This window comes from Solanum stenotomum, chromosome 7 (assembly GCF_019186545.1).
Source record: "Solanum stenotomum isolate F172 chromosome 7, ASM1918654v1, whole genome shotgun sequence".
Classification (NCBI taxonomy): Eukaryota; Viridiplantae; Streptophyta; class Magnoliopsida; order Solanales; family Solanaceae; genus Solanum; species Solanum stenotomum.
Genome location: NC_064288.1, coordinates 60,709,082 through 60,721,624, shown reverse-complemented (window position 1 = coordinate 60,721,624; position 12,543 = coordinate 60,709,082). Strand labels below are relative to the sequence as shown.

Genomic DNA, 12,543 nt, shown 5'->3' with positions numbered 1-12,543 from the left:
ATTGCAGGACTTAACTCAACGTACCTTATTCACGAGCTATGTATGATCATGACGAAAATCATATTTCACATGTGTCGGCATTTCCAAATGCATTATTCCTTTTTTTTAATAGGATTCACGGCATGTCAAGTCTTGATAAGATTTTTTTTCTTTCGTATTTAATTAAACCACATACTCTATCAATATATGGATCCTCGTCAATTCCTTTAAGGACATATTTCTCAAACAAGATACTTTACGCGTTAGCTACAGTACATCATGGATCAAGACGCATGCATAGCGCCTAGTGGGAAAAAAACATAATAATGGAGTTTGTCTAATATTTGTCTAATAAAGAATATTTTAGAAGTTTAATGATTTAATATTCGTTAGTAAATGATTAGAACTAATTTTATTTATTAATTATTGTACAGCACTCTACATTTTTGGCAATATTCTTCATAATTTGCACTTTTAGGTGTCAAAAAATTAGAACTACACATATAACCTTTACCCCTAAGACAAGATCCAAATTTGGCAAAAACAAATTTATTAGAATTAATTATACATTAACAATGCCTCTTTTAATTAACAACTTAAATATGAATATAAAAATTACAAAGAAACAATTGTGTGGTGGTGGTGCAACTACTTGTTAGCTTTTGACTAAAATAAGGTAGTTTTCTTATTCTATTAAATAGATTATAATCTCACTTTTTATGGACCGTTAAGCTGTAGTTGTCATCAATAAAATTTGTACTGAAGTGATAAGTATTACTTCGTAATAACGTCCAAAAGATCTTGAATTTGATCTCAATACAATATCTCATTATTAGTTAAATGTTTTACTCTATATGAGACTTCTCATCGTGAATCGGCCAATTTGTTTTCTTTCAGAATCTAGTGATCGATGGCTGCCAATGGATTCATATATATGTAATATTCCTCCACATGACCCACCACACAAAAAGTGTATACAATGCATACAAATAGAAAATATAATGATTCTTACTTTTGCTTTACACCACTTCTCTTAATCACCATTTTTCACAAACCTTATGTTATATTTTAATTTTCACAAATTGAACACTTGGAAAAAGAATATTAGAACACATTCACTTGCACCATATAGAGTCTTTTGGACTAATATAGTAATAAAGTATATATAAGAAATTATTCAAGAATATTCTTTGTAATTGTATATATGTAATGTTGTGATCAGAACAAATGTTCAAAAAATTTAAGCTTCTATTAGGGTGTATAAAACCGAACGGAAAACCGAATTAAACTGCAAATTGAGTCAAACCGAAAAAAAACTCGACTAGTGGTTTGGTTTGACTTGATTTGGTATTGGAAAAAAAACCCGACTATATTTGGGTTGGTTTGGTTTTAACTAAAAAAAATCAACCCGAGATCAAACCAACCCGACATTATATATGTAACTTTAAATTTTATTTTATACATAAAAATATTTACTTTGATATAATTTTTAAAATATTTCTTATATTATTTCATAGTTATCTTTTAATATATTATTTCAAGTTTAAAACTTAGAATTCGGAATGGTCCAATAAAGATTATAGTTCATAGATGTTGATAATTATAATAAAACTTAAATCAAAATCAAATTAATACTAATGCAAAAAGAAAATCAATTCAACACTAAGAATGACAATAATATTGAATATTTGTTCTTTAGTTTTACATTAGTTTAAACAATTAAAATACATAATCTAATTTTAATTTTCCTTAAATATTTAGTCATGTAACTAATACTTATTAAACCTATTTTAGCATGATTTAGTACTTTTAAATTATGATCATTTTCATTATGACTTTGCAATATTTATTTTATATGATGATTTCATTATTATTTTTTATTGAATATGTTAGTGTCATCAGTACTCATCTCATATTTTGTGTTATTTTCTTAAGAAACACCTTAGATAATTGTATTTTGGTTGGACTAAAGAAATATTTGGAGCACAAGTTAATTATATGTTTGTATGCAAACTTTATCGAAAAATCCAAAAATCTGAAAAAACCCGAGGTTTATTTGTTTGGTTTGATTTATAAATATAAAAATTTGACACAATGGTTTGGTTTGGTATTTTAAAAACCCAAACCAACCTGAGGTTGAAAACCCAAAAAAATCCGAATTTTATTACTTTGATTTGGTTTATAAATTTAAAATTTTTACACAAATAGTTTGGTTTGATATTTGAAAAACCCGAACCAACCCGGTCATGTACACCCCTAGCTTCTATATAATAGTAAAATGAAAGAATAGGATATAAGAAATTTGAAGTTACAATTCGAATAAAATAATTACGAAAAATTACCTAAATACACAACTTATTTTACCATATTCTTTAATAATTTCTACCATTTGAAAAAATTACAAAAATTCCTACTCTCCTATTCTCATATTCATCGCTTTACATAATGTATCAGTCGGATACATCACTTTACTTGATATATTGATCGGATACATCACTATATAGATGTGATGTATTGGCACATAATACATCACTTTACGTGATGTATTGATCAGATACATCATTATACACATATTGAGACGTATGTGATTTATTGGGACGTTGAGTGATGTATCTAAAATGGGGACCCGATGTATTGAAAAGTTTTGGGATGTATCCAGATTCCACCAAATATGTAATTTAAAAAAGAGTAGAAATACGATTTAACTAGATCTTAACGATATACAATTTGTGTGAAATTCCCTAAAATTATATATGCTTTGACAAATGTATGGTATCAAAGAATTTTCCTTACACACAAATTGGCATATTATGGAAGAGAATAATTTATCTTTGTGGTTACTTTATGTTGACTTGATGAGAATCGTGAGTTTTAAGAGGTAATGTAATTAATAATTATTGGAACAAAATTAAATTCATTGAACTTGTAATAATGTTACATTGAATTTAATACTATATATATAAAAGGAACAATTTCTAGTGATGATATAAACATGTATATCATATGGTAATTTAAGTCAAAAGGAATCTTTCTTTAATTTTTAGTTCTTGTACATAAACCTAGGATGAGGGTAAATCCGTATGAACCTACAAAGACTTTACCTACCCCACCAAACACAAAATTTCAAAAAAATAAAATAAATCTACTCATCTCATCATATATTAGTAATTTAGTATGAAAACTATGTAATACTTTCTCAATTACTCATTATGAACAAACAAACCATCATGACTTCCACAAAATTGGCTATTTATTTAATAACCACGATCTACCCCACTGCACTTTTTGGTTATTTTAACAATTAGACACAATTTATGGTTATTTACATAATTTTAATTAATTAAGTAAAACCTAATAAAATTATAAAAAGATAAACTAAAAAATTTATGGACCAACCATTAGTTGGCAGATAAGCTGAAATTCTGACAAAGTAATCGGACGACGAATGGGACCGCAACACATGTCACGATGTTAGCGACGTTAGTTTGCTAATTATATTTTTTTTTTGTTTAATTCCCTTTTGGTTTCAATTTGGACCACAAATGTAAAATGGATTAATTTAGTTGATTAGTTTTAATTAATTTAATGAGGGTGTCATATTCATTCCACCATTGACATTTTCATAATCCTAGGATAAGTTTGTTTAGTTTAGCCTAAACGACAAAAAAAGGGTTGTTAATTATTATGTAAGAAATTAATTAGAATAAAATAATCCAAATTAATGTAACTACTCCATTGTTTGTTGAAGGTATAAAAAATAATTCTAATGTTCAAGTCAGTTTGCATGCATCTCGACTAGTTTTACAGGATATCTGTCACTTTTCACTAATAACAGATGATGATAAGTAACTCAATCCATCAAATTTAAGATAGTGTGAAAAAATCACCTAGTATATTTATCTGTACTACGATCATTAAAGGTATTTATTAAATTTTTTATTTTATTTTTTGACTTAATAATGAACCTTTTTGCAATTTACTGCTAAGCATGCTTACGAGAGATGGAGGAAAATTAGAATATTTAGAAAAAGTGCAAACAAAAGTAATTTAATTAATAATTAAAAAGAAAAAGGTAGCAATCGATTGTTTCGTAATCTAAGAGTAACTAAGAACTACAAATTAATTAAGAAACACTACTTAATTAAGTGAATATAGATTCGAAGAAGTTGTTTCCTATAGGCCCTCAACTCAAGATAAAAGTCGTAGGGATATAATGAAAGTACAAAAGTCAATAGATAATAATGCAACGATAATACTACAAAATAATACTACAAACAAACCACACGATATAACTACAACCGAAAGGTTGGTATTCCATCTTATTCGGAGTTAAATCCAAAGGGAAAAAATTAAATCAATGCATAATTAATTATCTCATAATTAATAGGAGTGTTAAAGATGATAATATTGATTAAAACCATAAATATTAGATTAATTGAACTTTAGCATATTGCCTATATATGATGAGTGGTGTGGATTGCACGTTATTAGAAAAAGCAAAAACCTAAAATTATAATTAGGACCACATTTGCACCTACTTATTCTTGCCTATAAGTAGGCTATAGTATAGACTCTATATTATATACTAATATTTTACGCAGTTTCAATTTATTTATTTGATTTTAACTTGACACAAAAAAAAATTAAAAATAATATTCTTATAGTCTTAGACTAAAGATACGTAAAATGTATCAAAATATCATTTAATCGTGTGCTCTGATTAAACATGTCATGTAGAAAGTTGAAATTAAAGAATTGACAAATTAAAAAAGGAAAGAGACATGTTTTTAAAATAGACTAAAAAGGAAAGTAAAATAAATAAATTAAAATGGCGAGAGTATTATTTTCATTTAAGGTTAGTATATAAATATATGCTCCTTCATTTTCGTATTTCCTCGATCATTCAAACAGATTTAAAAATATTTTACTTGAATTAAGAGTTTATTCGAAACAATCTCTCTACCTGCACGAGATAGGAATAAAATTTACGTATTCTTTATAATCTTCATATCTCATTTCTAAAACTACATTGTGTAAGTTATTATTGTTAGCAGTTAGTACCTATAAAGATACAAACTATTATTTTTTTGTTTCTCCCAAAGATGATTTTGAATATGTTTAGGATAATAAACGAATATTATTTTCCACAATTTTGTAATACACAAGTTGGAATTAGATATACATATATTCACATGTCAATAACTTGTTTTCTTGGCCACAAATTAGAATATTTATGCAGAATTGCATCACGAAAATTGACTACTAAATTATTTTAATTAAAAGAAGATCCAACAATGACTCATTTGTCTCTTATTATGTATCTTCTTCACTATAAAGAATACCTTTTTTATATACATTTCCTTGAAAAATAATTTTTAGAAAAGTTTTTTTAAAATAAGATAGGAAAATATATGGGACAAAATATATTATATTTAGTCACCAACACGGATTGTAGTGCAGTGCTGGAACTGCTTTACCCTTAATCAGAGATCTTGTGTTTGAGTCATGGGTATGGAAAAAATCCCAAAAGCGTCACCCCATCACCCTTAAATGGTCCTTGCAGTTAGGGGTGTACAAAACCGAATCGAAAACCGAACCAAACCGTAAATCGAGTCAACCCAGAAAAAACCTGACTAGTGGTTTGATTTGACTTGGTTTGGTTTTGAAAAAAAAAAACCGACTATATTTGGGTTGGTTTTAACTAAAAAAAATCAACCCGAGACCAAACCAACCCGACACATTATATATAATTTTAAAATTTTATTTTATACATAAAAATATTTACTTTGATATAATTTTTAAATATTTCTTATACTTTTTCATAGTTTTTATCTTTTAATATATTATTTCAAGTTTGAAACTTAGAATTATGAATGGACCAATAAAGATTATAGTCCACTGATGTTGGTAATTATAATAAAACTTAAATCAAAATTAAATTAATACTAATTTAAAAAGAAAATCAATTCAACACTAAGAATGACAATAATATTGAATATTTGTTCTTTAGTTTTACATTGGTTTAGACAATTAAAATACATAATCTAATATTAATTTCCTTTAATATTTAGTCATGTAACTAATACTTATTAAACTTAATTTTAGCATGATTTAGTACTTTTAAATTATGATCATTTTTCATTATGACTTGTTAATTTGCAGTATTTGTTTTACGCGATTTCATTATTATTATTTTTGTTGGATATTTTAGTGTCATTAATCATATCATATTGTGTTATATTTTTAAGAAACATCTTAGATAGTTGTATTTTGGTAGGACTAAAGAAATATTTGAAGTACAAGTAAATTATATGTTTGTATAAATATTTTATCGAAAAACCCAAAACAACCCGAAAAACCCGAAAAAATCCAAAAAACCCGAGTTTTATTGGTTTGGTTTGGTTTATAAATTTAAAAATCCGACACAAATGGTTTGGTTTGATATTTGAAAAACCCGAACCAACCCGGCCATGTACACCCCTACTTGCAGTGTAAGATTCAAATTTAGTCAGGACTCCAAACACCAGGTGAAAAACAAAAACAAAAAGAAAAAAAATTACATTTTGTCGGGCTAAATAGAATGGATCACTAGTTTGGGCCACAAAATGAACCTAAATTGGGCTGATACCTAGCCCAAAATCTCCTGGCCCAGTATCCAGCATGATATAGGGGTCATTTGCACTTATGCCCGTATTTTGTACTGGTCTTTAATTTATGCCCCTCATAACAAATAAGTAATAACTTTTCCAAGAACATAAGTTTATATTTTCATATCATAATATTTCACAAGTATGCTCGAACAAGACTCTTCATGTATCAATTTAGATTACATATTTTAGCGCAAATCAACCCAAGTTTAGATGGGCTGAATTTGCTGATCAAAATGAATTGATTACTCACTCAAACTTGGACGGATGTGATGAATTATATAAAAGGTTTGTTATCGACGAAGAATATCTTTATACTATTCATTCTAAGAAAAGAATCATTTGTTATTGTAGGTCAACTTAACCTCGCGTTAGCACAAAAAATTCTTTATAATATACAATACAAAACATAAACTCATCAACAAACAATATACTACTACTTATTCTAAAGTGAGAATAACTGTCTAAAAAAAACAAAGGCACCCCTAATTTGCTTGTTTAGATGCATGTTCTTTTATTCTCTAATTGCTTCAACTACAAGCCATCAATTAAAGGGTTTTGGAATATACTTCCCCCGGCTCATATGCCTTAATTGAAATAGAGTAGCTTGATCTTCAAATCATTTTATATTCACGTAAGATTCAGAAAAGAGTCGCACCTTAAGAGGTATGACGTAAACAGTCTATCTTAGTACAAGTACTAATGGTTGCTTTCACAACTCAAATTTGTGACGTATAAATTACACGAAAACACAAACCTTACTTTTGCTCCAACTTTAGAGGCTCTTCATCTTCCTTGATTGAACTTTCTAATATTATAAGGTATTGTGATATATGCTTTTGGTCAACTTAATTTGTAAAATCACATGTAATCTATTTGGTTATAACATGACCACTAAAGCATTTAACGTGGTATGGATATGGCTTGTTGAGGTATGTTTCTTGGTTGTTTTCTACTTTTTTCCTTATTATAAAATGTAAAGGTTAATGGAAAATAGCTATTTTTAGTTTTAGGGCTAGTTATTATTCTATTGGGCACATCTCTAGTGTTATAAGAATCATGCATTGAATATCAATTTTTCAATTGTGTTATCGATGTTGAATTGTGTTATCATCTCATATGAAATCTTGACATATTAGATGGGACACTTTTACCATTCCATCGTGTTTCAATATGTGGCAGAATTTGATTAGACATTGAATTTAAGAAAGAGAAGAAAAAATGTATCAAGGGTGTAGGCTAATGATCAATGAAGTAGAAAAATCATGGGTCTCAATACATATCCCAATTCCTAACGAACACAAAAACGTTGGGTTATTATTTTTATTCATCTAAGCCTTAGTGGATAGAGTATTATCTGATACTTATTGTTGGTAAAAGATAGCAAATAATCCGTAAAATTAGTTGAAAAGCGTACATCGAACACCACAATTATTAAAAAGGAATTCTTAAAACTTAGTGATATTAAGCCAATCATCTTATTTCTTGGGTATAAAAGTATGTCATTAGGGATAAAAATGGTTAATAAAGTTAAATTGTCTCGAAATATAGATAAAGGCAGCGTTCTTTTTTAAATAGATTAATAAGGAAAAAATGCCTTCAAAATGAAAGAAAAAAAGTATCTCCTTCGTTTTAATTTATATTTTTTTTTTTTACTAGACACAAAGTTAAAAAGAGAAAACTTTTAGATATTTTGATTTATAAACAAGCCATTGAAATTTTTGTGATTATAAATTATTTCAGTAAAGGTAGAATAAAAAAAATTAAAGTTAAACCAATTACCAAATATGAAAATTGTCAATTTTACTAACTTAAAGAAAAGAGTGTCACGTGAATTGAAATAATAAAATAATTATTTCATGTTCTGACCAACAATAAATCCATCTTCACTTATTCAAGGAAAACCCACAACTGCTACTTGGGGTAAAATCTCCGCTCCTATGCGGGAGAGGTAATCCATAATAGGCAAGCCCGGTACGACGAGCTCGACCAGAATGCATACCCATTTCTGTATTTTCAAGTCACAAACAATATCTACTCAACTCTTTACAAAACAATCTAACACCAATTTTACCTCAAGTTACTAACCCAATATGGAGTTTTTCTCAATCCATTTAAACAACAAAAATCTGAAATACTTGCAGATTTCATGGCTGATGGTTTTCCTCATTACGAGCGATCATACAAAAGACGGGGGCTAAGAACTCGTAAAGCTGGAGACTCTAAAGAAATTGTAACAATGAGAGCAAGAGCAATTCGAGTTGTAGGAACAACGCAAAGGGGAAAGATCACGAGCATAGCCAGTTCAGATACAACTACCCAGACATTGAACACATTATCTTGCAAACAAAGTTATGTAAACTGGAAATGTCGACAGTGAATTGCAAGTCGTTATGCATATGGACAAGCTGTAAGTAGCTTTCGACTAAGTTCTTTGAAAGCTCAGACACTAAGGCTAGCTTTCTAGTATCTTTTTTCCAGACCAGCTTGCATGCACCTCAACTACTTCAAGTATCTTCGACTATTCCACTCAACCACTCACCATAGTAGGTATCAGGTAACTACTCTGTCCACCAAGACTTAGGCAAATGCAAAGGAATTATCTAGCATCTTTGTTTTTGCTGGAATTTTGAACCCTGGTTCTCCCTATGGTTTTCACTCACTTCATCGACCATTATGCAATACCCTTGATACCTCTAACAAGCAGGAATCTAAAGTTATGCAGCAGTTATACAGTATTTTTTCTATGGATCAACACCGATACAGTGTGATCGAAAACTTCAGAGGGAAATCAAGCAAGCATAACATTATTACTCACTGTGATGCTAGCTCCTCAATTCCTCTATATAGAGGGGTAGTAATGTACCATAGCAGGCAGATGCAGGAACTGTTATCTAGTCTGGAACTGTCTCGAATCAACAACATACCTAGTATAATCTCACAAGTGGAGTGTGGAGAGGGTAGCGTGTACGCAAATCTTACCCCTACCTTGGGAGGTAGAGACGCTAGAACTGACTCGAAGCACCTATTTTACTTTTGAAGCCCTGGATGTTGGAAGGTACAGCACCACAAAGATCACAGCTCTCCTAAAGTTATATTAAAATCATCCACAAATAATCTGAAAGCTATTGGATCTCACATCTTAGACCATAATTTGCATCTAGAGAACACAGTGTATCAGTTTTGAACACCAATAAGGCCATTGTTCTGTTTTCCAAGAAAACCGTAGAACTTGGAAGGAAACCTTCTGCATTCTATGAAATTCGTACTTGGGACAAAAATCTACTACAAAAACTGGTGAATCTTACCTTCTCTTTTTAACTTCAAGCCAGAGTTGAGGAATAACACAATAAACAACAACATACCAAGTGTAATCCCACAAGTGAGGTCTGGGGTGGGGAGAGTAGTGTGTATCCAGTATAAGGAATAACACAACAAACAAACTTACAAATAACACAAAATGCTCCACTAATGACATCGATATCACATTTACCCTGCCTTTGCCATTGCATAAATTCTACGCACAAGGTGCATTACAACTCTCTATCAACACAATTGACATAAGTATTGCAACAACTGAAACATAGGTGATTTGGAGGTGGAGTTTATCATATCAAAAGGAAGACGAGATAGTTCAAAACCGGATGGATTGACAATCCAGACGTATTAAGTTATATTGCATCACAACATTTAAACAGTGAATAACAAGACAAACAAAGGGGAATGACAAATTACATACTGCAATGGAAGTAACAACACCTAGCTTTCTATTTCTTGGTATCCTTAGTTCCAGCATTGCTACCCCCGGCAGCCTCTTTTGCTGCTTTCTTTGCAGTCTTCTCTTGCAGAGCTTTCGCATCCCTACATTCAACAAACATATAAATATAAAAACTCAAAAACATCCAATAATTGACACAAGGCAAAATACATAAAACCTATACAACAAGTACAATTAAGAGAATAAAGAAAACCTTTCACGGCGCTGCTCAGGAGTCAAACCATCATCGGCTCCCTTCTTGCCTTTGCCAGCACGAGCTGCAGCTCTTTCCCGATCCTTTTCCCTCTGATTTCCGCGTCTGATTCAGTCAAGGTAACACAAAAATATACAAATCCAAACCAAAAAAACACCATAAAACTAAAAAAACTAGAAGTAGATCTGCTTAAATTCATGTGTACCCACAAAGTTCACACAAAAAGTTACCAAGACTGACACCATGATACACAAAAGGAGACATAGATCTTATCTAATTTGAACTACCCTCAAAACTAAACACAAAAAAGGTACAATCTTTAACAGAAGACTAGTTTGGTCATTCACAAAAGACATGCTACCAAGCACCAGAAAACACAAAAACAAACATAAATCTGATTATATTCCAAACACCCACTAGATCATGCTGCCAAGAAAACATAACATCTCATTCAATTTAAGTACCCACGAAACTAAACACAAAAAAGATACATTTTTTTTTCATAGAACTCACAAAAATTTCAAAAAGAAACATCATACAAACAACAGTAAGCATAAATCTCAACCAATTTCAAACACTTACAAAACTAAACAGAAAAAAGATACAATTTTTGCCATAGATTCTAAAAAATCCACCATATAAACAACAGTAAGCATAAATCTCAACCAATTTCAAATACCTCACAAGACTAAACACAGAAAAGATACAATCTTTACAATAAAATTTCAAAAGAAAACACCATACAAACAACAATAAGCATAAATCTCAAATACCCACGAGACTAAACACAAAAAAGATACAGTCTTTACCATACAATTTCAAAAGAAAACACCATACAAACAACAATAAGCATAAATCTCAAATATCCACAAGACAAAACACAAAAAAGATACAATTTTTATCATAAAACTTCAAAAAGAAACACCATACAAACAACAATAACCACAAATCTCAAATACCCAAAAGTCAAAACACAAAATCACCAAACTTTGCCAAATACTAACAAATTTACCAATCAAACCAATAAAAAAACTCAAACCCAATCTAAAATTATGCATAAATATGTAAAAATTACATAAAAAATCATGAATTTTGAAGGATATGAGTCATGGTAAAGTAGTTGAATGGGTCGGTGGAGAAGAATCGGAAGATGGTCTTTACCAAAAGAAACGCTGGAGAAAGACAAAGGCAGACAGTAGAGGAAACTATAAAGTGGTAGGGGGAGATTTGTAATAATGGAGAATTGAAGGACTAATTATTTAAATAGTTAGTTTTGACTTTTTATTTTTCTCCTAATCACCATTAAATTGGGAAAAATAAATTATTGCTTTTTTGGTAATTAAAAAAAAAGTGGTAACATCATGGTGTTAGTAAAAAAATTAGTCCTTAGCTGTACCTAACATGTTTTGATCTAGTTGTCAAAGCTAAATAGTTTTTTTATTTGTCGAATAGCTTAAATTAAAATCTTATTTGAAAAACTTGATTAAAGAAAAAATCTAGCACAAAAGAAATATATATATATATATATATCCTCGTTAAAAACATTTTCATGAAAATACAAAGAAGACAAAATCTAGGCTATAAAAAAAAGTGCAGTGTGTATTTTATTTTTATAATAAAAATATCATTTAATTTTGTAAATGATGCATTTCAATTTTGTATATCAGCTTTTCAAAGATCGATATCATAGTACGGTCTTTGTGATTATGGTATATATTTTTTTGGATATGTTGAGTCTTTGAGCTTAGCTAAATATGTTCTTGACAATCACTTTGTTTGATTTTGTTGTCTAAACTTTCATCTTGTTTGTGACCTCGTCGTTGCATGCAAATTGTTTGACTTGTTCATAGCAACAATCAAGTCGCAAATTTTTATTCGTAAGATAATAACTTTTTTTAGATCAAACTTCATATAAATCATCAAATTTTTCTGCATTTTAAATATCT

At 29.6% G+C, this 12,543-nt stretch overlaps 1 protein-coding gene across 1 annotated transcript; it reads right to left on the bottom strand.

The window, feature by feature from the left end:
* Positions 1-10,256: 10,256 nt before the first annotated feature.
* Positions 10,257-11,825, bottom strand: LOC125870419 (uncharacterized). Its single transcript, XM_049550853.1, has 3 exons — positions 11,702-11,825; positions 10,598-10,701; positions 10,257-10,487 (listed from the first exon to the last, which is right to left on the bottom strand). Exons 1-3 carry the CDS (start codon positions 11,705-11,707, stop codon positions 10,394-10,396), a joined length of 204 nt encoding a protein of 67 aa, XP_049406810.1. The 5' UTR covers positions 11,708-11,825; the 3' UTR covers positions 10,257-10,393.
* Positions 11,826-12,543: the final 718 nt, after the last annotated feature.